This window comes from Chiloscyllium punctatum, chromosome 16 (assembly GCF_047496795.1).
Source record: "Chiloscyllium punctatum isolate Juve2018m chromosome 16, sChiPun1.3, whole genome shotgun sequence".
Classification (NCBI taxonomy): Eukaryota; Metazoa; Chordata; class Chondrichthyes; order Orectolobiformes; family Hemiscylliidae; genus Chiloscyllium; species Chiloscyllium punctatum.
The window spans coordinates 18111782-18139766 of record NC_092754.1 but is presented as its reverse complement, the minus strand read 5'-3'; the positions used below and the strand labels follow the sequence as shown (position 1 = coordinate 18139766).

Here is a 27985-nt window from a genome sequence, read left to right as displayed (position 1 = left end):
GCCGTTGAGCCCTGAGAGAAGATCCACTCAGTCATATGGGGCATGGAGGTCATGGGGCTGACACCCAGTTGTATCACTCTGCTGTGGGGGTAGAGGAAACAGAAGGGTGGGGTGGAGGCGACTACCGATCCAAGCAAGAAAAGGAAAAGGATTTCTGCAGGGAGCCCAACTGGCAGAGGTCAGGCATGAGCAGGAGTGCATTCACCTGTGCCTTGTGTTAGCAGCCCTCTTGGGGTGTTATAACATGTTGCCTGGAGACAGGAATCCCATAGGATCGATTGGAATGTCTATTTTACAGCTCATTCAGTGACCTGCAGAGAGTAAAATCAAGTGGGAAGTCAAACTCCAATCCCCAATTTCTTACAGGTTGATGTCAGTGTCCACACAGGCCGAGGTGGAGAAGGTGGTGGCTGTTAAACAGCACCTTCAGTACAGGAGGAGAGATAAAGACACATTCCTCCTCTTTTAGATCTAAACTTGCTGAAATCATCCAGTTGTCAGCCATTTAACCCTAATGAAGGGAAAGTATCAATCACATTGTCAAGCAGCTGCACAATAGAAGGCAGGCTACTTTTAGAAAGATTGGAATGTGAGGCAAGTCAGGTTCATCAGAGAGATAGCAAAGGCATCCAATCCCCGTGACAATAAATAAAGGGTTTGCTAAACTAAGAACACCGTGAACTCCAGCACTGACCAATTAAAGGATAGCTGTACAGTCCCATCCACCACTAACTCTCCAAACCCCGCCTTCAACATCCAAGAAAAATATAAACAGAAATAAATGTTTGTTGTTCAAGAGCCCTGGTGTTTGTGTCTTTTGGATTGTGACCCCGTGAGATATTTACAAGGTGATCTGATACTCCAGTCAGTTTTTAATTTTAGATCTGACATTATAAAAATCGAAACTCATGGGATAAAAAAAAACACGTTGGTGAACAAATGATTTATTTCAGGGATTGAATATACTTTTTAAAATAATTTCCAAAGTGGTGCCAAATTCATTGCTTTGCGAACACAGTTCGACAATGGGTATTGTCATGAAGGTCAGTGAGCTGAGGCCAGGAGCTGGGCCAGTGTGCAGCGTAGGCATAGCTCAGGGCAGCTGGAGCCCTTTCTCATGAAATCCAATCCCCCATAGGTGACAGACTGACTGTGTGTCTTTTTTAGTCGCTCTGCTGCCTCCCTCCCCAACCTGATGTACAATTTTGACCCTGCAAGATCCTCCAGTAAACACTGATTGCACTCAATAGTCCGGCAATACTGTCAATACTATCCAGTATTTGGGACATTTTAGTGGTGGGAGGGGTGTGGAGGCTGCAAGGAGGTTGGGAGGGGGGAAGCAGAGTTGGGGAGACCACACAAGACGTAACCTGGATGAATTAATTTGTGGAGGATCAGACATGAGGCTGGATATCACAGACGATCACAGGTGAGAGTTCTCATTTCTTTCTGCAATGTTACTTCCAGCGTTGTAGATTGTTGTTTTGATGAAGGTGCTGTTTAACAGTGGTTAGCCAATGAGCTGGATGGGATTTGTTCATGTTGTAACTGAATAGGGGACATAGACTCGATTTTCGTTCAACGTCAGTGTCACATCCTTGATCACAGGTTTGAAACGGGGTGAGGGAGAAAATATGGAATGGATTGGTAGGAATTGATGGAAATAAGTACCTAGCCTCCTCCAGCAATTACAAAACACCAAGGAGCCATCCACACAAACATTAGTTTCCAACACAGTGCATTGACAATTATTCTGCCCCAAAGCAATCCTACAACAGATTAATCTGCTTAAGGAAATAGTCACAGCCCTATCACTCAAGCTCTTCAAAGCCCATCTTTAGATTCTATCTATTTATAAGTTTTCATTATCAAAATGATCATCGCAGCAGCTCACGCCTGGTTTAATTATTGCTGTCCGTACAATTCAGAATGCTGACACAAGTAAAACAGAAATACGTTGTCATTCTGACTAGCATGATGACTAGTAAAGGGACCACTTCAATTCACTTCAATATTTCAGTTGTTGTTCAGTGGTAACAGTTTCTCTGTTTGAGGTCATAGCTTCACTCCAGAAAATGCAGCCCATAATCCAGACTGAGCACAACAGGGCAATACTGAGTAAATGATGCGCTATTGGCTGTCATCCTTTAAAGGAGATGTTAAGCTGAGGCTTTGCCTGCCTGCTGGAGTGGAAAGAAAATATCTCACAAAGCTGTTTGTATTCCAGACGTCTGTCGATTGTGAAGGGCACCAGTGGGCTCCCAAAGGTAGATCGCTTGCTGAAGTTCCTGGTCGACAGCTCAGCTGACAATGAAGAGATTGTGCAGTGTGCAAACTGTGACTTTGAGTGCAAGAAACAGGTAACGGGGAGGTCCTGTGAAACCACTGAGAGGGTTCAAAGAGGTTGGGCAGAATGGAATTCTGGGGTTTTCACTCCTGTCCTGCAGACATCGTCTATTTCATGGTACAGTGCTATATTGGCACCAGCTAACATTGCTCAAGGAGCCACGTGCAAACCTAGAACCTGAATCTTTATTCAGTTGTGGGCTACATCATACTGACATAGTCTTTCAAACAGATTCAATGTAGCAGAGGTGAGATCAATGGTCATCCTTCAAATACTTCACTGTTCATTGTAGCTAATGGAGCGTAGACTAGGATTAACCACACATTGGGAACTCAGTTTGCTGAACTCGATGCTGTAGGCTCAATTCCACAGTCTGTGCTGAGTTGGCTCTTCTCAGTTTTGACAGGAAAAAATATTACTATTGAGATATCCTTCACTGGATCAGGAGACTGGGGAGCCCTGTGCTCACTGATCCTCGTTAGTTCCAGTCCAGCAACGCCTTGATTTTAAATTCTTCTAGTCCTGTAACCTTCCAAGATCTCTGTGTTCCTCCTTCCTGACCTCAAATCCATCCACAACTTGCTTCCCTTTACTATTGGCAGCTGTGTCTTCAGCTGTGCAGGTCCCGAGCTCCAGGGTTCTCTTCCTAAAACAATACTCTCTCCCTCCTCTTCAAGAATACTTTAATAAAACCTGTGTCTTTAATCAATCTTTTGGTCAGCTGTCCTATTACATCTATATAGATCAGTGTTAACTTTTACTACATTAAAGAAGCTAAAGAAATCACAGTTGATTTTGTGAAGTGAGAATATTTGGTAGTAAAACTTTGATTATTACTCAGTAACTCCTCATATGTGTGGTACGCACAGCAGAATTGGTCTCCCCAACCTATGCCTTAGCTCAGCTTACAGAAAAATTGTGTGTGTGTGTGTGTCTGTGTGTGTGTGTATACACACAATATATTTTCCAAGCTAACCCTCAGCAATCAGCTCCTTGTAGTGTCTGATGCTCTCACTTTGCCTCTTGCAGGACGCCGATGCCATGTTTTACTGCAACACGTGTAACCAGCCACTCTGCAGCGCCTGTCGTGAAGACACACACAGAGCAAAAATGTTTGCCCGCCATGAGATTGTAACTCTGGCCAAACGCACCAAGGCGCTGCATAAGAAATGCCGTAAGGATCCCCAGTCCCAGGCTCGGAAAGCTGCAAACTCATTACAAATCAATTGGTCCGTTTCTACACTGTAGGGATTCTATAAATTCTATAAATTGTTGACAATGAAATTAAAATGGGATGGGGCTGGGTATGGAGTTGTAGAAATGGATAATCCACAAGTCGTAAATTAATAACACAGGCAATGAGCATTCAAACCTGGTTTAATTTTGGCTTTAAACATTGAAATTAGCATACTGGTGTTGGATTATTGTAAAAATTTACTTGGTTGATAAAATCATCATCCAACTAGTTGGGTTTGCAAACACCTGATTCCATTCTTACCTATCGAGTTGTAGAAAAAGATTCACATTTGAGCCTTTTCTTTCCATGCCTGAACAGTTACCTCTTGTGTTCCCCCAAAGTTTCTTGGCTTTTTTTTGTTCCTTAGGCTTAACTTCATCTGCAAGCTCCCCCATGGTGACATTGTCCAAAAACATGCCAGTTCCTACATGTGCACTGACAACACCAAGCTCTACCTCACCACCATTTCTCCCAACTCTCCGCCGGCTCTAAATTATCAGTCAGCTTAAGCAACATTCTATAATTTTTCTTTCAGTCTATTTCAATTAAATATTGAGAAGACAAATTATGTTTGTTCCCTGTCAAACTCAGTTCTTTTATAGTCAACTTCATTCTACTCCCTGTTGTAATCTCGTAACATAAGGTCTGAATAGAATCAGATTGTACAGGAATAGAATATCAAAGTGGTTAAAAAAGATAGTTATGATCTCACTGAATGATGGAGTAAACTTGAGGAGTCTTTTAGCCTAATCCTGCTCCTATTAACATGTTCTTATGTTTCCCTCTTGTCTCTTTAGCTCTTCACGAGGAACCGTACATCATGTTTTCCACAGAGAAGAAGTCCATGCTCTGTATCAACTGCTTTCGGGACATGCAAGTGTGAGTCAGGCATTTGTGGACTAGGACCCACAGAATGTACAGCACAAAAACAAGCAATTCAATCCCATACAAATATCTAACTGGTCCCATTTGCTGGTTGAGACATGCAATGTCTCCTTGCCAGTGACTCACCAACCAGGAGGGTTTTTAAAGATTCATTTGTGGGTCTTGGGCGTCGCTTGCTGGACAGCATTGATAGCCCATCCCTATTTGCCTTTGAGAAGGTGATGGTTAGCTGCCTTCTTGAATCGCTGCAGTCCACTTGCTATGGGATGACCCACAATAATAGTAGGGAGGGAATTCCAGGCTTAGTTCTCTCTCTGACCTGAGACAAAATGGGACTAGGAGAAATTGCAGTTCTCTGTGCTAGGGAGGAAAATCTCAGCTAAATCTCTTTAGCAGGAACTGCAATTTGAAGTAAGAAGCAAGGGTGTTTTTTTCTGGCTTTACTAGCAATGGCCTACAGTTGGCACACTAGTTGGTATCAGCAAACTCAGTGTGTGTCTGAAATCACAGAACTTCAGGTAAGTATCACACCACAGTCCTGCACTCAGCTGAAGTTTACCCCCTGAACCAATAGGTAATATTAGCAAAATACTGAAAAACTGGAAATCTGAAATAAAACCAGGAAATGGTGAGAAAAACTCAGAAGGCCAGGCAGCACCTGAGGAGAGAGGAATAGAGTCAATATTTCAGGTTGGTAACATTGAAAGCTCTATAGACATCTCTTGAAGTTAATTTACATGTAAGGTGTTTTGCTGCCTCTCTTGAGCTGTTCAAATTTGACACTAACTTTATCTCATTGCTCAGTGAAAGTCGAGCCCACTGTATCGATATTGAGACTGCATATGTGCAAGGCTGCGAGAAGCTGGACCAGGCTGTGATGGTATGTGGATTACAAGTGGGAAAGAGGTATAGTTAAGGTTGCTGACGCTCCAGGATTGTCCTGGCCTCTCCAGAAATTATAGGCCACTGCACACTGTAACACATGCTCCTGCACACTGTAACACATGCTGAGTCATTTAGTGGCTTATCGTTGGTCAGAGTAGGCAGCAATTTGCAGATTGCAGGGAATCTTGCTATTCTAATTTAAATAATTAAGAAAGTAATATTGGGGAGGAAGCTTTACACTTCTGTTAATTTCAAAATCATTTTATTTCTAATAATGTAGGATCCCTGCTTTAAAAATATGTTCAGTGTCTGTGAAAATTAATTGCTCATGCTTTATACAAATAGAGGTAGACAGTAATTGTTTCATTTTTACACATCAACAGTATTAATATCTGTACAAGTTTTCATTTACCTCTCCTTTTTATTCTTTACCATCTTCTTTACTGAAGCATCTGATTCCTTGCTGGGCACACTTTTGCCCTGGGCTACGGCCCAGTGTGTTATAGCTAAGAAGTGTTTTTGTAATTTAGCTACTGTTGTAATGTAAGAAACTCAGCACCTATTTTGCAGGCAATATAATTCCACAAACGGTCATAGAGATGTACAGCGTGGAAATAGACCTTTTGGTCCAACTCATCCATGTGGACTTGATATACTAATCGAGTCCCATTTGCCAGTGTTTAGCCCATATCCCTCTAAATCCTTCCTATTCATATACCCATCCAGATGCATTTTAAATGTCGTAATTGTACCAGCCTCCACCACTTTCTCTGGTAGCTCATTGCATACACACACCATCCTCTGTGTGAAAAGGTTGTCCCACAGGTCCTTTGAAATCTTTTCCCCTCTCACCTTAAACCTATGCCCTCTAGTTTTGGACTCCCTCACCTCTGGGGAAAAGGCCTTGTCTCCTCACACCCTTATCCATGTGCCTCATGATTTTCTAAACCTCTATAAGGTCATCCCTCAGTCTGCAATGCTCCAGGGAAAACAGCCCCAGCTTATTCAGTCTCTCCCTGTAGCTCAAGCCCCCCAACCTTGGCAACATGCTTGTAAATCTTATCTCAACCCTTTCAAGTTTCACAACATCCTTCCCAAAGCAGGGAAACCGAAATTGCCCACAGCATTCCAAACGTGGTCCTGTACAACATGAGCTCTCAACTCCTATACTCAATGGACTGACCAATAAAGGCAAACATACCAAATGCCTTCTTCACAATCCTGTGTATCTGTGACTCCACTTTCAAGGAAATATGAACTTGCACTCCTAGGTCTCTTAGTTCCCCAGGACCTTACCATTAAGTGTATAAGTCCTGCCCTGATTTGCCTTTCCAAGTTGCTGCACCTCACCATTATCTAAATTAAACTCCATTGTATAATAATAATTCTGGGCCTCAATTGCGCTGGACAAATGGGTTGTGATACAGTATGATACCAACAGTGTGGGTTCAATTCCTGTACTGGCTGAGGTTACCATGAAGGACGCTCCTTCTCAGCCTCTCCCTTGCCTGAGGTATGGTGATCCTCCGGTTAAACCACCACCAGTCATCACTTCATAATGAGAGAGCAGCCATGTGGTCTGGGGGGACTTTAGTGACTTTACCCTTTACTATGCGATAATGGCCAGATCATCTGATTTTTCATGGTGTTGGTTGAAATATAAATATTGGCTTGGACAGTGGGTCAAACACCCCTACTCCACTTACTACTCTAGGAATGTCAGTTAGGAGTTTTGGGCTTAAGCCCTGATATAGAATTTGAACCCACAGTCTTCCACTGCAGAGGTAAACATGTTACTTATGGAGTGAAGACTGACAGCCAGCCTAATGAGATTACTAAATTGACATTATTGTACTGAAAGTAATGTTTCAGCTAAAGAACAAGGGAGTTACTTCCTGTTAAAGACCCTCCGTCCTCATGGTGAATTTGTTCATTAGGCAGTGAAGGAACTTCAAACATCCACACGAGAAGCCATCATCCTCTTGAAGGCCATGATCAACGAGGTGAGAGCCAACGTCACTGAAGAGGAGTCAGCCATCAGCTCACTGTTCAACAGTATGCAGGTAACATACAGCATCAAAACAAATTAAGTAAATAAAGGTGTCACTGAGTATAAGGAACCACTGATAGGCAGAGAAGGCTCACAGTTTGTTCACACGGTCTGTTCTTTTGTCACTAGTTGCTCAAATCCTTATCCACGCTAATGTCACCATAACTATTCCAACATTCTTCTGACTTTCCGTCCTTTTTGCTCATTCAAAATTATGCTAGCAATATCCTATCAGACACAAAGTCCCCTTCACGCCTGTGCTCTCTACACATTGGCTCCCAGTCTGGCATTATCATGATGTTAGAACTCTCGTTCATGTGTTCATATCTTCAATGGCCTTCTCCCTCTTTATCTCTGTAACTTCCTCCAGTCCTACAATCCTCCAAGATTGTAGTCCTCCAGGTCTGATCTTCTGCACACCCCAAACTTTTATCATTCCACTATTTGTGCCCATGTCTTAATCTGCAATTCCTTCACTAAGTTCTCTGCCTCCTTCCCTCTCTCATCCTTTAAATAATTCTTGAAAACTCAATTTGTCCAAACGTTTGGTCACCTGTACAAATATCTTCTCATGTATCTTAGTGTCAATTTTCACCTTGGGATAATTTACTGTGTTAAAGATGCTCCATTCCTCAGAGTGAGCTAAAGTCGCTATAGTCCCAGAGAATTATAGGGCTCGTCTGTCATTACAGAGAGATATCTGGTTGTGAGTTCAACCAAAGGGTAACCAGATTCAGGTGAGTAGCAAAGTTGAGAAGGTGGGACCTTCATGGTAACCTTAGCCAGTACAGGAATTGAATGCCTCTTGGCATCACTCTGCATTGCAAAGCAGCCATCCAGCCAAGTGAGCTAACTGACCTGGTTTGTGATGCAGAGTGAGGCTAATAGCTTGGGTTCAATTCGCGGACTGGCTGAGGTTACCACAGAGGACTCTATTTTTCAACCTCTCCCCTCAACTTTTCTGATGAAGATCCGTGGAGAGTTTCTCTCTCCACAGATGCTGCCTGACTTGCTGAGTTTCTCCAGCATTTCCTGTGTTTCCACACTTTCTAATCCTGTTAACATTTTTAATACTGTTATCAGGATCCCAGGTTAACCATCTTAAGTGAGTACAAGCCAAAGTTATGGAACCAGGCCTCAATGTTTACATGCATATAATCTGGTGAGCCTTCGCTGCGGCATCCCCTTCAAGGTCAATGAGTGCAATGCCCAAATCTGACTGAAGTAAGGACTTGGTCCCATGAACAAACAAAAAAGGCAATTGTTCATTGGGTCCTTGGTTTATTGAGTGGTGAAATCCTAATAAAAACATGTCTGAGTCAGCAATTCTGACTGCAGGTGTGTGCTAGGCTGGGTGTTAAGAGTGGAGGTGTGAGTGTGTAAGGGATGGAGATTCGGAGTGGTGGGATCTAAATGGTGCTTACATGATGAAGACCTGACAGTTTACCTTTCATATTCCAGGAAACATTAGCCGAGAGGAAGAAAATACTCCTGAAAACTGCTCAGAAGTAAGTGCGATCTTCTCAGTAGAGTGGGAGGGCAAGGGGCATCAGAGGGGACTGTCAGGGGGCATCAGAGGGGACTGTCAGGGGGCAGCAGAGGGGACTGTCAGGGGGCAGCAGAGGGGACTGTCAGGGAGGCATCAGAGGGGACAGCAGAGGGGACTGTCAGGCGGGCAGCAGAGGGGACTATCAGGGGGCATCAGAGGGGACTGTCAGGGGGCATCAGAGGGGACTGTCAGGGGGCATCAGAGGGGACTGTCAGGGGGCAGAAGAGGGGACTGTCAGGGGGCATCAGGGGGACTATCAGGGGGCATCAGAGGGGACTGTCAGGGGGCATCAGAGGGGACTGTCAGGGGGCATCAGAGGGGACTGTCAGGGGGCATCAGAGGGGACTGTCGGGGGGTATCAGAGGGGACTGTCAGGGGGGCATCAGAGGGGACTGTCAGGGGGGCATCAGAGAGGACTGTCAGGGGGCAGCAGAGTGGACTATCAGGGGGCAGCAGAGTGGACTGTCAGGGGGCAGCAGAGTGGACTGTCAGGGGGCATCAGACGGGACAGCAGAGGGGACTGTCAGGGGGTCAGCAGAGGGGACTGTCAGGGGGACAGCAGAGGGGATTGTCAGGGGGTCAGCAGAGGGGACAGTCAGGGGGTCAGCAGAGGGGACTGTCAGGGGGTCAGCAGAGGGGACTGTCAGGGGGACAGCAGATGGAATTATCAGGGGAACAGCAGATGGGACTGTCAGGGGGACAGCAGAGGGGACTGTCAGGGGGACAGCAGAGGGGACTGTCAGGGGGCATCAGACGGGACAGCAGAGGGTACTGTCAGGGGGTCAGCAGAGGGGACTGTCAGGGGGTCAGCAGAGTGGACTGCCAGGGGCAGCAGAGGGGACTGTCTGGGGGTCAGCAGATGGGACTGTCAGGGGGTCGGCAGAGGGGACTGTCAGGGGGTCAGCAGAGTGGACTGCCGGGGGCAGCAGAGGGGACTGTCAGGGGGTCAGCAGATGGAACTATCAGGGGAACAGCAGAGGGGACTGTCAGGGGGACAGCAGAGGGAGCTGTCGGGGGGCAGCAGATGGGACTGTCAGGGGGACAGCAGAGGGGACTGTCAGGGGGACAGCAGAGTGGAAGGGCAGGACAACAGAATATTGCTAGGCTTCTCCATAAAGGCTCACTGGCTGAGGCGGTGAATAGCTGATCCACCCAGATGAGCACTCAGAGCGAATTTGAGTTTTGCTTCATGTTCTTGCCATTGGTTCCTTGGCCACTCAGATTGCACGTGTGCCCTCTGGTTAATAACCTCTTCCATTGGAAATGGTTTCTCCCTGTCTGTCATAACTTGGAATGTCTCTACTCAGTTTCACCTTAATCTTCCATGCTCAGTGAAGAGCAGCTTCACTTCAGTCTCTTCAAAAGACTGAAGTCTCTGCTATGATTGTGATAAATAATGCAACTTCTGTACGGCCTGAGTTATTGGAGAAGGGAGATAAATCAGCCAGGTTTCCTGCTCCTGATTATAATGTATCAATAATATCATAATATTTTATCAAACTGCAACTGCCTATCTGAATGCCTCCCTGATAGGCACAGTTTATAAAGTACCTTCAACACAGTTTTATTCCTGTGCCCCAGGGCAGCTTGAAGTTAGAATAGTTAACCCACTCATTGCTCTGGGATCAGTTAATCCTGACAATATGTCCTCCTGAGAGGAATGTCACGGTGCACTGCTCCCAACCAGGTGCTGGTATGGATTAGTAATAGGACTGGAACTAAGCAAAGACCCACTCTCCTAATCTACCATTTCCACCTCCTCCTGGATAGTCTGCTCAGTGCTGTCAGTGTACTGCAGGAATTACCCTTGCATTGAATCTACAGCACAAAAATAGGCATTCAGCCCAACAGGCTGTTTATACTCTGCACGAGTCTCCTCCCTCCCTCTCTTCATCTAACCGGTTCAACATAATCTTATACTTCTCCCACATGTGCTGAGTTTGTCCTTAAATACATCTGTGCTATTCATCTCAATCAGTCCATCTGGTAGAGGGTTCCACCTTTTAGCCACTCTTTAGGTAAAGAGGTTTCTCCTGAATTACCTATTGAATTTGTTGGTGATTATTTTTTATTTACAACCTCTAGTTTTGGATTGCCTTAAGTTCCATTGAAGACATTGCTCAGCAGGTATTAATTAAAGGAGAAAGTGAGGACTGCAGATGCTGGAGATCAGAGCTGAAAATGTGTTGCTGGAAAAGCACAGCAGGTCAGGCAGCATCCAAGGAACAGGAGAATCGACGTATCGGGCATGCTCATGCCCAAAACGTCGACTCTCCTGCTCCTTGGATGCTGCCTGACCTGCTGTGCTTTTCCAGCAACACATTTTCAAGTTTTAATTAAAGCAGATATTACATTGTCTCATCAGTTTGAGTGATTATTGAATGTAACATTGGGATGAGGAAAGATGGATGTTTGATGACAAGCATGGAAATAATGAACTGAAAAGCTTCTTTCCATACTGTAAGAACTCTATGATTCGAATAAGAGTGAGATGGATTGGAATGTGAACATGTCTGCATAGGTTTCCTCTGGCTGCTCTGGTTTCCTCCCACAGTCCAAAGATTGTGCAGTTTAGGTGGATTGGCCCATAGTGTCCGGGGATGTGTAGATTAAGTGGATTAACTATGGGAAATGCAGGATCTCACAGGGATGGAATAAGAGACTGGCTCTGGGTGGGATTCTTTTTGGAGGGTCAGTGTGGATGGGCCGATGGACTGCTTCCACACTGTAGGGATTTTGCCATTATTTGATGCGGTGGTTCCCACACACAGAGATGTATAATCGATCCAGACTCATTGCTTCACGTGCTATCCTCATCTCATATTGATTAAGAGGAACAGCAGGCTACAGATACACAAAAGAACCCCAGCAATAACGGACATAATATCAAGCCTTAATGACCCTGAGCTGTGGTAGCGTTCCCATTCCTGATCATCCAGTGACCCCTGCTGGGAAAGACTGAATGTTAGTTCCATTGTAATATTGTTGTGATCAATTGGTGACAATTACTGCAGCCTTGCACAATGAAGGTCATTTGGGTTAGGTAACTACAAGAAAGTGAGGACTACAGATGCTGGAGAGTCAGCGAAAAAGGTGTTGCTGGAAAAGCACAGAAGGTAAGGCAGCATCCAAGGAGCAGGAGAGTCTGACAATTCAAGCGTAAGGTCTTCATTAGGATGAAGGGCTTATGCACAAAACATTGACTCTCCTGCTCCTTGGTTGTTGCCCCCTTAGGTAACTATAGGCAACTATTGTACCTATTGCACCTTCAAAAGACTTGAGTATGAAACTGACTAGAGAAAACACAAAGCCAGTAAACTGAGCCTCTTGCTCTAACTTAAAACTTCTGATCCTTTTTCCAGTCAACATGAAGAGAAAGAGAAAGCTTTTAAAGAGCAGCTTTCAAATATGGCTGCACTGTTACCCACCCTTCAGGTGAGTGAATCAGGAACTCCATTTTCCCATCTCTCCCTCATAACCCTTGACTCTCTTGACTATCAAAACACCGGGCCTATTTCAGGGAGTGTGTAAAAACATGAGTCCTGCAGGAATATCCTTGTCCCATAGTGAGATCTGAGCTAATCCTCACCATCCCTCAAACCACAGAGATGAGTAATTTGGAAGATTGGCTGGAGTTTATATAGTACACTGCTCTGTGCCGTTGGGTATTGGACTCCAACATACTCCTAACAATCTCTCTCCAACAATGTACCAATTTGTGTGCACAGAAATCCCAGGGCTGACACTGCAGTGCTGCCCTGAGGAAGTGCTACATTATTAGACATCCATCTTTTAGCTGAGTGTTGAGCCAAGGCCTCATTTGTTCTGTAAAGTAGAATGCAGAAATTACACTGTGCCTTTCTGAAGAGGAGTCGGGGAAATCTCCCTGGTGTTCTGGGATCAATATTTATCCCCAATTCATATCAGGACGTACCTGAACATTACCACATTGCTGTTTTTAAGACCTGGTTGTCACATTTCTTGTATTTACCATACAATTTAATGCAATAGCTATAAAGCTACAAAGGTTGCAAAGCTATCTAATTGCAAGTTTCCCTTTCTCTGTTCCGATCTTTCTCACTTTGTGTACCTTTATGTCATGGTGTGCCTCATCCTTGCTCTACACAACAGTCACTGAACACAAAGTTAGATCACAGTGTAACATGCTTTATGATGTTTTGAAGACGTGATAAAGTTTAACATTAAAAAAACATTTATTTCGTTGCTTCTTTCAAGTAAATGAACGGGATCATCTAATTGCTTTCCCTCTCTAACGTTTTCCTTTCTGGTCAGGTCCACCTTGTCACCTGTTCTGCTTTCCTCAGCTCTGCCAATAAGTTTGAATTCTTGGACTTGGGCTATGTAAGTATGTGCAATAGTTTCTAAAAGGTTAATGACATGAAAAGAGGAAAGTGCTCTCATAACAGCCACTAAAAGGCTTGAAAAACACAATTGGCTTACTGATGGAATATCTTGGTCTCTTATCACCTCAATTATCCAGTTTGTAAACACCTTGAGCTCTATTGAACAGAGTCTGGGTTTGATCCAGCACTGTCTTTGCTCGGCTATAACGTGAAGGTGAAGGTGTTGGACTGGGTTGGACAAAGTTAAAAATCCACAACACCAGGTTATAATGCAACAGGTTTATTTGGAAGCACTAGCTTTTGGAGGACCTCACCTGGTGTTGTGTGATTTTTAACTCTGCCTAGTTAGCCAATCTTGGCTGGGTCAGTAATAGGAACTAACATTGCCTGCGGTGACCCCTGGAATATATGGTTGGTGTGTGTGTGTTTGTTAACATTGGACAAGGGCAGGATCCGTTTTGATGGCCTTCCTTCTGGGAAGAAAGGTCATAAATACATTGTCAGAATAACTCATTGTAATGCCTGTCGGATTTCTTAGCATTTCTATCCCCATATACTTTCCACCACCTTTGACCTCTCCACTGATCCAACATTCCATCTCCCATTGATTCCTTTGCTTACTTCCATCTCTGGAACATTCCATCTCAAATTGCCTCCTCTCTCATTCAATGATTTTTTGAAATTATTCTTTTTTCACTTTGCATTCCTTTCTCCCCTGCTTTCCTTTCTGCTTACTGTCCTGAAGATACCTTTCTGACCCTGTATGCACTCTGGACAATCTATTCAACTGCGTGAGGTATCACAATGGAGCCCATGTTGCATTTAAACAAGGATCTGCTCACCCTTCTAACAGGTGTTACTAAGCATCAGGACAGGGAATTGTCTCCTAATTCCCTAAACAATATACATTGTGATTGATTGACAAATATCTCATGCAAAAACTTGGTTGAAGAGATAATTTTTAAGATGCATCTTTATGGCATAGAAAGGTGGAGAGGCTTAGGGAGCGATTTCCAGAGAGGAACTCTTAGACAGCTAAAGAAAAACCTGCCAACAGAAGCATGAAGATAATCAGAGATGTGCAAAAGGCCAGAAATGGAGGAGTGCAAAGTTGTTGAGAAGGAGGATGTTACAGAGATTGGGGAGATTTAAAAACAAGGTTAAGAATTTTAACCAGGTGGCATTGCTTGTCTGGGAGCTGATTTTAGTCCGTGAGCACAGGTTAATGAGAGTTGTAGGTGAAAAATAAAGATGTACTGACATGACAACAATTTTCACTCATTTAAAGACAACTCAAAATGTATCTGAGGTAAATGGCTTCAATCAGACAAAAGTTCATTACATGTGGACAGGGTATCAGACGTGTGATGAGGTATTACTGGGGCATTCCAGTCATTGCTCTGCCGTGCACAGACTCATGCCCCACTCTCCTTGCTTTGTCCTGGATGAAAGGTTAACAGTAGTGTTTTCTTGGAAAAGCTCCACCCAGTTTGAACTACTGCTCTTCAACCACAGAATCAGACACCAGTCAACAGAAACAATTTGTATTCACATAGCATCCTTAGCTCATAAAAATGCCCCAAGGCACTTCAAAAGAGGAATTATCAGACAAACCTTGACATGGGAGGCAATATTAGTATAGATGACCAAAAGTGTAATCAGCAAGGTCGATTTTAAGCAGCGTCTTAAAAGGAATAGTGAAATGTATAGAAAAGCAGAGAGGTTTAGGGAATGGATTTTAGAACATGAGAGCCAGGAAGCTGAAAGCACCTCCGATAGTGAAACAAAGGAAATCGTGAACATGAAAGGGGCTCGAATTGGAAGAGTACAGCATCTTAGAAGTGTAGGACTGCAGCAGCTACAGAGGTGGGGAAGGGTTGGGGCCATGCAGGAATCTGAAAACAAGAATAAGCAATTTACATTTGAGGTGTTTCTAGACCAGGAGCCAGTGAGCACAGGAATGATTAGTGAACAGGATACAAACATTGCCTCAATAAGGTCACACCTTCCAATGTGAAAAACAGTGAGGAACCTGTGAATCATGGGTGTGGACTGATTAGTGCAAAGGTTCCGGCCTGCAAAAGCTCAGAATCTTCACAAATGTCTAATTTATTTTGTGTTGAGTTCAGTAAATATTTTTCAGATGTGAAGTTGAGTCATGGCAGATGTTGTTAGCCATCCACAATTGGCCCTACAGTCTTTAGGAACTGAAGCATAATATGCTGGAGGCTGCTGCTAGCAACACAGAAAAAAAAAGGCTTAAAAATAACTTCAAATCGTTAATTAAAAAATACTAGAAATGAGGGAAAGAAAAGCTATCTGACTGGCAACGTGTGCTTTCATGACATCACTGGGAGTACATTGGGATTCCTAATCCAGGATTGGAATTCCATTATTTTTTTTTGCTTTCTACCTTTCCACAGCAACTCATGGAGAGGCTGCAGAAGATTGTTAAACTCCCCCATCGCCTGAGGCCCACACAGAGCAGCAAGGTAAGATACAAGCTGCCAGCACTAGGAATTGAACACCACTGGGAAAGGCCAACTGTTCTAAGTTCAACAGAGGTGATTTCCTTTTCCAGATTAACACAGAGTACAGGCCAGAGTTTGCCCGATGTCTGGAGCCCCTGCTCTTCCTGAACCATCGGCGTTCTGGATCAATGACTGGAGGAGGTCCAGGAACTGGAATAAGCAATGGAAATGGAATGTAAGCTGGTCTACAACACGTTGCATTTACGTAGCAATTTTGGCACAGGACATGTTGCATGATCGCTGAGATGGCAGCATCATCAGACAAACAAAATCTGACATCAAACTACAGGAAGAGATATTAGGAATACATTTCTGTAGCATCTTTCATGAACTTAAGATGAATCAAAGCAAATTATATTCAATTAAGTACTTATTTGAAGTACAGTCGTTATAGTATGGAAGCAGTGCAGTGAATTTGTGAACAGCAAGTTCCCACAAACAGCCTTGACCTGTTCGATAACCTGTTTATTTATGAAGGTCATTGAGGGATAAATATTAACCAGAACATTGAAGGTGACTCCATTGCACTTCTTCGAAATAGTGCCATGGGAATTTTCATATCCACCTGAGAAAGCAGGTAAAGCCTTGACTTCGTATGTAATCAAACGGCAGGAGGGTAGAAGGAGCAGTTTGAAAAAAGAGCAATCTTTGAGAACAAAGATGAAGAGGCTTGGGGATGAAGCAGCCATTGGTGGGATGAGGAAATTGGGGAAACACAAGAGGTCAGAATTGGAGGAGTGCAGAGATCTTGGAGCTGGAGAATGTAAAATAACATGTTGAAGGGGCTGATGAAGCCATGGAGGGACTTAGAAACAAGAATGAGTATTAAAGATCAGCAAGATGATCAAAACAGTTAATCATCGGAATAATCTGGAGAGGCCTAATGATCTATTGAAGTACAACAAAAAAAGGGTGACAAGCAGCAATTTTAGTTATTTTGTTTTGTCGATAAATATCATGAACTTATTTCACTTTCCCTTTTCGCTGTAGTTCTTTCCTTCTTTCACAAGGGCAAAAAACCCCTGTTGTTCCAAAATCATTCTGAGGACCCTGGTGACTTCCATGGTACCTACCTTCATTGTTGAGTTTATTCTGTCTCTGGCCCAGTGCTAACCCAAGATAACAGACATATTGCGATAACATTCATCCATATTTATACAGTTAATTGCTTCAGCTTCATTTCTCAGTCCCACACACAATTTACATCAAGGGAAAGGTTGAGTTCCACTTGTGTCTCATGTGAACCATATACCTACAAACTCGTCCCCAGTGATAAGACCCCAGTGGGATGACCCGAGAACCCATTCCCAACTCTGTATTCAGTGGAGACAGATGCTACATTAAACCATAAGAAACAGGAGCAGAACGTCATGCACATTGTGGAACCTGCTTCACTATTCAATATAATTCAATAATATTACATGGGGGGCTCATGTTGGTACAGTAGTAGTGTTCCTAACTCATATCTAGGAGGCTCAGATTGAAGTCCCACTTGTACCAGTAGTGTGTAATAAATTCTCTGAACAGGTTGTTTAGAAAATATCTCTAACTTAGTGTGCAAGGCAGAATCTTTACTTGACTGAAGTGGAGCTGCTTTCTATCAGCTAACAGGTGGCAGATGGATAATCGTATTACACGGAATAGTTTTATTTCCAAGCTATGTCTGCCAAATCTGACAGTTCTTGGAAATGTCGATACGGAAGTGCTGCAAACAGTGCTGCAGTGTGGTCCGTGGGGGCTGGGCACAGCCACATGTTCCAGACTGAAGCAAACCCATTGCAATCCTTTTACTTTCTTTCCCAATTCTTTCTTATATTTCTCTTCAAGCTCACATTAGAAAATGGCTGTATAGTCCAAGCAACCATTCAGCACCTTTGTGTGAATCTGGGAAGATAGTGTCACAGAGTCATTCAGCAGGGAAACAGACTCTTCGGCCCAACCTTGCCGACTATAATCATAAACTAAATTCGTCCTACCTGCCTGCACTTGGCCCGTATCCCCCAAAACTTATTCAAATATATTTTAAATGTTGTAACTGTACCCGCATCCACCATTTCCTCTGGAAGTTCATTCCACACTATTCACTCTCTATATATGAAAGTTGCCCCTTGTATCCTATTTAAATTTTTCTCCTCCTAATATGCTCCCCAGTGTTGAAATTGCCCACCTTAGGGAAAAGACACCTGCCATTTACCTTATCTATGCCCCTAGTGATTTAAAAAACCTCTATAAGGTCATCTCTCAACCTCCTACGGTCCAGTGAAAAAAGTCCCAGTCTATCTAGCCTGTCCCTATAACTCAAACCTTCCATTTCTGGCAATATACTGGTAAATCTTTTCTGTACCCTCTCCACCTTGATAATATCTTTCATGTAACAGGGTAACCAGAACTTGACACAGTATTCCAGAAGAGGCCTCACCAATGTCCTGTACAACCTCAACGTGACTTACCAACTCCTGTACTCTAAGGACTGATAAGCATGCTAAATGCCTTCTTAACCACCCTGTCTATATGTAACATAAGCTCCAAAGAATTATATAGCTGAGCCCCTAGGTCTCTCTGTTCTTCACTACTACCCAAGGTCCTACTTTTAATTGTATATATCTTGCCCTTGTTTGTTTTACTAAAATGCAAGACCTCATATTTATTCAAATTAAACTCCATCTGTGACTCCTCAGCCCATTGACCCAATTGATCATGAATTATTTGTAATCTTAGATAACCTTTTTCATTGTCCACTATACCACTAATTTTGGTGTCATCTGCAAACTTATTAACTATGCCTTCTATATTCTCATCTAAATCACTCATATAAATGACAAACAAAAGTGGACGCGGCATCGATCCCTGTGGAACATTGCTGGTAACAGGCCTTCCAGTTTCAAAAACAACCCTCCGCCATTAAGCTAATTTTGCACCAGTTGGCAATTGTAAGATGGATGGTCGATTGTGTGGGGCATCACTCCGTCCCTCTGTTCTCATCTGAAAGATCTCTCAGAGTCAGAGGTGCCTTCTTTTTGATCAGTCATTAAACCAAGGCCTATATACTTTCAGCTGGATGTGCAGAATTCCACAACATTATTCGAGAAAGGGCAGAGGGAAATCTCCTTGGTGTCCTGGCCAATATTTATCTGACAATCAATATCAGCAAATTGCTGCTTGTGGAATCTTGCTGTAAGTAAACTGACTGCCACATTTCCTATGCTGCAACAGGGATTACATTTCAAAAGTACATCATTGGCTGTAAGATACTTTGCGGCATTCTAGGGTTTTGAAAGGCACTATACAGATGCAAGTATTTTCTTTTTAAAGTTGTATATTATCCCTTTGTCATTTGCTGGTAATGAGTTATTCAGTGAACTTTCGCTTTGATTTGTGAACAGTACCTTCACAAGATGGTAGTCAGACCCTTATCTGCCTTTTATAGTCAGTGCAATGGTACAGGCTGTGCTGGATGGATTAACACATTATCTGCTCTTTGCTGAATGATGACGTGCATCCCTGTAATATTTTCCATATAACCTCTGCAGTTTTCAGGCCCAGTTTCTCTCGTGAGTGATTGACAAATGTCTCCAGTCGAGTGTGGCCCCTGCAGGAACAAGGCCTTGCCTGCTGCCACTATTTTTATCAGAATTTCAGGGAACTGTCTAGGACACAATTCACTGGGATTGTTTATATTTAGTCTTGTTGATGTCAGTATATGGCCCTCACAAAGTGAAATAGTTACACAGACAGGGGGGAGCATCAACGAGACCAGGGTCTGGCTTACGAAAGATAGTTGCAAGAGATTTCAAAGCAGAAGTCTTCTGCCTGGCGAGCAGAGAGGTAGAGGGAAGTTAGGTCACAGGTAAGTTGCTGATTATGATTTAACTTATTCTTTAATTAATTTGAGATTGTCATCCTTGAGGCTGCAATTGACTCTATCTTTCTCTGCACATCCTTTGATGCTGCTTGTAACTGCAAAGCTTCTAGCACATTTTCCCTTTGAGGGTGTGCAGTCATTCCTGTTTCTCTCTACCCTTATTTTCTGCTAGTTTTTGTATCAGAGTAAATTAAGGTTTGTGATAGCTCAAAACTCTGAGGATCTGAATCACACCTGAACCTCTTAGCCAATATGCTTACATCTCCTGCTTTCAACACTTGAGGCTAAATATTTAACTTCATAGAATCTTCCTCAGCATCAAGAGAAGCACAACAATCTCCTGAAATATGGACTCTGATCTTTTGGCAAATGCTGTCACTCTGCAGAACCCACTGCCCTCTGGATAAGTGTTGGCTTTCTGACAGATCTGTGATTTGGTAGCTGTCTTGATGGCATATTTATCCAGTAAGTTCTCGAACCATATATTCCAGGAGTGCATGGGTTTTAGCCACACTCTCTAATAAGTTAGTAGCTCATACTGAAAAGCAATTAAGAATGTGGTACAGAAAAGAGGAGTTAATTGTCACCCAGGAGCCCTGCTCATCATTAATACTCTATGATCCTTGCTGGACTGGTCTTAACAGTGTGATTCGCCACAGAATAGACTGACTACATGTAATGTTTTGAATTAGAGAAAAGACAGATAGCAAGGATACAGTGCTGTCTTGCAGTAGCAGTGCACCTGAGGGACAGATGGGCCTTCACTTAACAGTACAGCTGAAAGACTGTTGAGTGAGGGATTGACACCTATTAAACTCAATCTCAGTAACAGCCTACACCTTCAGACAAAAGTAGGAACTCAACAAGAGAACACCGTCACAACATTTTTGTAGTCTGTCTTTAACAATGAACCATGTTATTTGTGGGTTTTTTTAAATACAGGAACTTGGTGGGCACAAAGACATTTCCACTTTCTGATTCTTGTGCATCCATGGGCGAAATGTCCCTGACAAACACAGTGACATGTAAGCCCACCTCGCATCGTTACATTAGCACAAAGGTCCTGCTGGCAGAGGGAGGTCACAGTCCTTTCACAGAGCATTGCCGGAATTACGAGAATACATTCAAGGTAAGAGAAGTATGGAATAAGCAGTGACCAGAGATCAAGATTTCTCCAAGCCTTCAGAATTCGTGGTTTGATGCTTTATATGTTCAAAAAGACAGACATTGTTTGGTGGTTTTACTATGGAACAGGCTGAAAATCCATCAACAAGAAAGGCTTGCACTTGTTGATCTAGAAATTTCTCTAAGAGTTTCACAGACAATCAAATACATTTGCAGCATTGTTGTTAAGGAAGTGCTGGAATCAATTCATGTTTGGTACATCCTGAGGTTGTGAGAAAATGTGGTATAAATGCAATATATTCTTTCTTAACTTACAGCAAACTCCTAGATTTGATCTCCAGCTGTCATCTCTGGTGGGAGCAAGGGCAGGATCAGGCAGGATTCCCAATTCCAAGCACTATCCAGGGTGTAGACAGTTTGGGTAATGTGACACTTTTCATTGGTAACTATCATGGTGACATTCATTGTCTTGGCTCATTCCTGAGGAATGCCCACCTGAGTGAGATGAGAGAAAGCCAGGGGTTCAGTGAAGACATGACTTAAAAGGAGTCATCATTCTTAAATGACCTCGAGAGTAGAGAGGCTAGTGGGAGGCAATTGTGAGGCTTAAGAAATGTTAGCAACTACCTGCCCATCTCCTGTCTCTCACTGATGATTGTCTGATTTGCCAAGGCCTTACAGACAGAACTACAGTCACTGAAGGACCAGGTGCAAGAGATGCACCGGGATCTGACCAAACATCACTCGCTCGTCAAGACAGATGCAATTGATGAGATCCTACAGAAATCGCTGCAAATGGAAACTCAGATTTCTTCCCAATACTCCTCTGTGGAGACTATGAGGACCATGTTTGAGGAGGTACAGATAATGCCAATAGTTTCACTGTAGAGGTTTCTTGGTTTTTGTTTTGATTCCCGTAAAAATTAGAATGAATGAATGATGGATCATTGAGGGGCTCTGTCAGTATCAAACCAGACATGGCCTGGTTATTTACAGAGTAAAACATCCAATGCATTATGCCAGGCAGGGAGGACTCTTTTACAGAATATTTTATATTGTCTCTACCAAATGCTCTGAGATAATCATTTTGTACAAACTTAGTGGCACAGGAACATGCGTAAACTATTTTACTCCTTGAGTCTAGTATTTTATGGCTGATTTGCTTCTCAGTTCCATTTATCAGCCTTTGCTCCATGTCCCTTGACTGCCTCACCTAACAAGAATGTCAACTGCTCCACAACCTGGCTCTTTTCAAAGATTAACTCAACTCACCCATCTTCTTGCCACATCCTTCAATTTTTTATCTTTAGAAAATTCTCTGGGAGATGGTTGCCCACTGGCATTGTTACTGAAGGTCCAGGCTAATGCTCTGGGGACATTGGTTTGGATCCTATCATGGCAGATGGTGAAATTTAAATCCAATAAAAAGTTGGTCTAATGGCAACCACATAAACACTGTCAATTATCATAAAAACACACTGAGTTCACTTGTATCCTATACTGAAAAAAATCTGCCATCCTTACCTTGTCTAATCTACAAATGACTCCAGACCTACAGCAAAATGGCTGACTCTTAACTGCCCTATGGACAATCAGGTATGGGTAATAAATGCTGGCCCAGCCGTTGATGCCCACATCCCATGAATGAATTAATAAAGAACAGAAGTAAATTTATAACATCCATCTAAAAGTCATTCGCTTAAACCTGACCCCACTATTCGTATTATTCAATGGTTGAGAAAGTTCTGCCTAAACTCATCGTCTTGCCAGTTCTCTCCACTGGGTTGAGCTCAAGGAGTGTTTCAAATCCACAGAAATTGGACAAGTCCAATCAAGTGCCTATTAGGGTGTGCGGTCAAACTCACAATGTCAGCAGCTGATATGCGTGGGTTTGATAGGGCAAGAGATCATAGGTGAGCTAATTCCTGTTTTCACACATGGTTCTCAGATTTGTTTTTCCCAGCAGGGATCATCAGATAGTAACTGGAACTGCTGGCCAGTTGAACCCTTGCTCATGCAGAGGTAGAACAACAATTTGGTTGCTCCTAGTTGTCACCTCAGCTGAAGTCAGGGACATTAAATTCGGGCACTGCTTGCCTTCTTAGATTGACGTAAAAACTGCACTATTTTGAAGAACTGCAGGGGGGACTCCGTCTAGTATCCTGTTCAATACTTATCCCTCAACCAACATCACAAGAAACAGATTACCTGACCATTTTCACATTGCTTGTGGGACCTTGCTTTGCATTTCCTATATTACAACAATAATACATTTTTGGACTTGTTAAGATCAGCGCTTCTGCAACATAAATACAAGTATGTCACCTGTCCCCAACACTCCTTCAGCTGCCTAAGCTCCACACTAAATTCCTCTCTCTGCCTCTTCAAACCTCATTAAAATACAAATCTGACCAATGTCACTTTTTGTAATATTTCCTCCTTTGACCCAGTTTATACCTTTTAGTCACACATCTGTTGAAGTATTTTTGGATTTATCTGTGTTAAAGATGCTAAAGAAATGCACGTAATTACATAAATCCTCATACAGGAAGGATAAACCAATGCTCACTCTTCTTTATTCCTCAGGTTTGGGAGGAAACCTACCAGAGAGTTGCAAATGAACATGAGATTTATGAAGGTATCGCTAGTTGTGTCTGTTTCTCACCTAGATGTTGCTCATGCACTTGGTTGGCTGGATTCTTTTTAAAGTTGTATGTTCCATTGTGGGAAGATGCATTGATATGTCAGCAGCTTTGGGTGTCTCATTCCATCACAATCTGGTCTGCAAGATCTATTGTTTCTAATTGATAAAACACTGTAAACATATAGTTCCCACCACCAGCGTACTAGACCTTCAATATGTGTGGGATGTACAAGATGTTACTGCAGTAACTCACCAAAGACTTCTTTTGCATCAACACCCTAACCCCCTACCCCAACTCCAGTCTGCATCATCTGAAATGACAAGAGTTGTACTTCCCCTTTCCAAGCTTGTCTTCCTTCTTAACAATCCCTTTGGATGGAGGAGAACTTCCTTCCACTCAGGTTCAATGGGTTGAGACAGCTAATAAATCCAGTGGGTGACCTGCAGATTCAGCCATACATTGGGCACATGGTGCTTGAGTTTGAGTGAATGGACTGATTGGATTTTTGCACCCACTCTGATGTTTCCATTGTACCTCTGCATGTTCCCAACAAAGTCACATAATGGGTTTGGTGCCTTCCCAAACAAGATTTCACTATTTTGGTTAGTCACAAGCCAGATCTCCCTTGAGTCATTAGGGATGATTGACCTCTATGGGAATGCTTTGAAGGCATTCCAAAGCACTTCTGCTATCCCCTTAGGGTTCTTGTCAAGTCCAAGATCCAAGAACCATACAGAACCAGACAAATGTCAGCATTCCATCATTGTTGTACCACAGTACAGAATGTGCATTCATGTGACTACAATAAAGTAAACCCAGGACCCTTATATGCATTCCATATTGTTATATTTTCCAGCCCAACTGCACGACCTCATGCTGCTCAAACAAGAGAACACCTATCTAATGACAATTGCACGTCAAATAAGTCCATACATCCGCTCAATTGCCAAAGTGAAGGAACGCCTGGAGCCCAGGTTAGTAATTCCCATCATACCTACATTTCTTCCCTTATATTTCTGTGTTCCTTTCCTCTCTTAGAAGTTCTGTCTCTCACTGGGGTGGGCATTTTCCTTGCAAGTACCAGCCTTCCTCTACTGACTTGTCTTCATCCACAGATGATGAAGGATTGGTTGTTTCTTTTTTGACAATGCAGCATTCAGAGCAGGTCTTCAGCCAATGTTAACAGACACAGATCATTAATTACTGAGTGGGATAATCTGAAGCAGGGACCTCGATTCTCACATTGTCCTCCTTAACCCACAAATGGAAACAAAAAAGAAACAAATTTTCATGTAACCTTTCCACATGTTTATTTTCTCATAAGGAATGTGAACATAGGAAATGTGGTTAGTAATTTTGCAGATGATACCAAAATTGGAGGCGTAGTGGACGCAAAGAAGGTTACCTCAGAATCCAAGACGATCTTTTACAGATGGGCCAATGGGCCAAGGAATGCCAATGGGGGTTTAATTTAAAGAAATTTGAGGTGCTACATTTTGGAAAGTTAAATGAGGGCAGGACTTATACACTTAATGGTAAGGTCCTGGGAGTGTTGTTGAAAAAAGAGACCTTGAAGTGCAGGATCTTTGTTTGTTAAAAATGGAACCACAGGTGGATAGGATAGTGAAGAAGACATTTGGTATGCTTGCCTGTGTTAAGTGCATTGAATATAGCAGTTGGGAGGTCATGTTACAGCTGCACACGACATTGGTTAGGCCTCTTTTGGAATATTGTGTGCAAATTCTGGTCTCCCTACTATAGGAAGGATGTTGTGAAACTTGAAAGGGTTCACAAAAGATCTATAAGCATGTTGCCAGGGTTGGAGGGTTTGAGCTATAGGGAGAGGCTGAATAGACTGGGGCCATTTTCCCTGGAGTGTCAGAGGCTGAAGGTTACCTCAGAGTACAAGAGGATCTTTTTATAAAATCATAAGGGGCATGGATAAGGTAAGTACACAAGCTCATCCCCAGGGTGGGGGAGTCCAAAGTTACAGGGCATTGGTTTAAGGTGAGAGGGGAAAGATTTAAAAGGGACCTAAGGACAACTTTTTCACACAGAGGGTTTTGTGTGTGTGTGTGTGTGTGTGTGTGGAATGAGCTGCCTGAGGAAGTGGTGGAGGCTGGTGCAATTACAAGACATCTGGATGGGTACATGAATAGGAAGGGTTTAGAGCGATATGGCAACTGCTGGCAAATGGGATGAGATTAGATTAGAATATCTGGTTGGCACTGACAAGTTGGACTGAAGGGTCTGTTTCCATGCCATACATTTCTTTGACTCTATGACATGCAGCCTCTTGAAGATACAGCAAGGTTTTCCAGCACTGTTCAGGAGGTGGTTGTGAATATTTATTGACACGACTAATGCTTTACACCGATAAACAGCTGACTTGTACATAATGCCTTGTAACACACCATTTCCTCTACATTACGTCCATCTTTCTCAAACTGAATCGGAGTAAGGAATCGCACAACAACTCTGTGTAATTTCCTCAATAAAAACAAAGTCCTGGAGAAACTCAGCAGGTTTGGCAGCATCTATGGAGAAAGAAACCAAGTTAATGTGTTGAATCCAATATGAATCCTCTATGGACCTGAAAAGAGCAGGAACCCTCCTCCCATCCTTCCCATTCTAACTTTATCAGCATAACCTTTGATCCATTTCTCCCAGTGGAACAAATGTCATTCCATCCTTCATGACTGTTCCTTTAATCAAAACTTGGATTCTACTTTCTTTTGTCAGACTGAAAGAGCCAAGAGATGCAAAGGATGACAGAACAGACAGCATGCTGAAGATTTACGATGAGAGCTCCATCATGACTACAGATGGTCAGCACAGGTAAGATCCTTCTTGCAAAGTTGCTATTAGCACTATCCCTCATGCTGAATTGTTCAAAGAGACTCCAGAGAGTGGATTGCATGAATATAGCGCCTTTCATGATCTTAAATATGACACATTTTTATTAATTCCTTTTGAAATGTAGTCACTATTTTAATTCAGATATGTCACAGCTAATTTGTACACTGCAATGTCCCAGAAACAGCAAACATTGATTGGGAGATAATTTTTAAAAAAAATGTATTTACTGATAGCTCATGGGTATCACTGGCTGGCCAACATTTATTCCCTGACACTACTTGCCCTCGAGAAGATGGTGGTGGTGAGCTTCCTTCTTGAACTCCTGCAGTGCATTTGTTGTAGGTAGACCCATAATGCCCTTCGGGAGGGAATTCCAGGATTTTGATCCAGCAAGTGAAGAAACAGCGATATATTTCCAAGTCAGGATGCTGCGTGGCTCGGAGGGGAACTTGGAGCTGGTGGTGTTCCCATACACGTACTGTCCTTGCCCTTCTGGATGAAAGTATTTCTGGATTTGGAAGGAGCTGGCTAAGGATCTTTGGTGAATTTCTGCAGAGCAATTTGTGGATAGTACACACTGCTGCTACTGAGGGCTGGTGTGGGGGAAAAGAGTGGATGCTTGTGGATGTGCCAACTGAGTTGGCTGCTATGTCCTGAATAGTGTCCAGCTTTTTGAGTGTTGTTGGAACTCCACATCCAGGCAAGTGAAAAGTATTCCATCATACTGCTGACTTGTGCCTTGTAGACGGTGCATAGACTCTGAGGAGTCAGGAGGCAAAAACAATGACTGCAGATGCTGGAAACCAGATTCTGGATTAGTGGTGCTTTTGCCCGAAATGTCGATTTCAAAGCTACTTGGATGCTGCCTGAACTGCTGTGCTCTTCCAGCACCACTAATGATGATCACCACAGATGATCTAAGCACTTAACATTCAATGTTATTACCATCACTGAATCCCCCACTATCAACATCCTGAGTGTCACCATTGGCAGAAACTCAATTGGACTCACCACATTAACACAGTGACTACAAGATTAGGTCAAAAGGTAGAAATATTGTGTAACTCACCTCCTGACTCCTCAGATTCTGGATTAGTGGTGCTTTTGCCCGAAATGTCGATTTCAAAGCTACTTGGATGCTGCCTGAACTGCTGTGCTCTTCCAGCACCACTAATCCAGAATCTGAGGAGTCAGGAGGTGAGTTACGCAATATTTCTACCTTTTGACCTAATCTTGTAGTCACTGTGTTAATGTGGTGAGTCCAATTGAGTTTCTGCCAATGGTGACACTCAGGATGTTGATAGTGGGGGATTCAGTGATGGTAATAACATTGAATGTTAAGTGCTTAGATCATCTGTTATTGGAGATAGTCATAGTCTGTCGTTTGTGTGGCGCAAATATTACTTGCCACATGTAGGCCCAAACCCAGATATGATCCAGATCTTGTTGCATTTGAACATGGATTGCTTCAGTATCTGAGTCGTCGCAATAGTGCTGAACATTGTGCAATCATCAGTGAACATTCCCAATTCTGACCTTACGATGGAAGGAAGGTCATTGATGAAGAAGCTAAAGATGGTTGGGCCTAGGACACAATCCTGAGGAACTCCTGTAGAGATGTCCTGGAGCTGAGATGACTGACTTTC

At 43.1% G+C, this 27985-nt stretch overlaps 1 protein-coding gene across 4 annotated transcripts in view; it reads left to right on the top strand.

The window, feature by feature from the left end:
- The window catches only part of rnf207b (ring finger protein 207b), a 40021-nt gene that overhangs the window by 7024 nt on the left and 5012 nt on the right, over positions 1 to 27985 (top strand). Inside the window, exons 1-17 of one of the 4 annotated variants that reach the window (XM_072586331.1) lie at positions 1085 to 1429; positions 2228 to 2360; positions 3377 to 3521; positions 4382 to 4463; positions 5274 to 5349; positions 7292 to 7417; positions 8866 to 8912; positions 12316 to 12388; positions 13247 to 13315; positions 15741 to 15809; positions 15899 to 16023; positions 18903 to 19022; positions 20653 to 20839; positions 21508 to 21693; positions 23422 to 23473; positions 24337 to 24454; positions 26223 to 26318. In XM_072586331.1, the coding sequence (XP_072442432.1) occupies positions 1401 to 1429; positions 2228 to 2360; positions 3377 to 3521; positions 4382 to 4463; positions 5274 to 5349; positions 7292 to 7417; positions 8866 to 8912; positions 12316 to 12388; positions 13247 to 13315; positions 15741 to 15809; positions 15899 to 16023; positions 18903 to 19022; positions 20653 to 20839; positions 21508 to 21693; positions 23422 to 23473; positions 24337 to 24454; positions 26223 to 26318 (1733 nt within the window). In that variant the 5' untranslated portion in view covers positions 1085 to 1400. The other 3 variants (XM_072586328.1, XM_072586332.1, XM_072586329.1) reach the window with 3 other exon arrangements.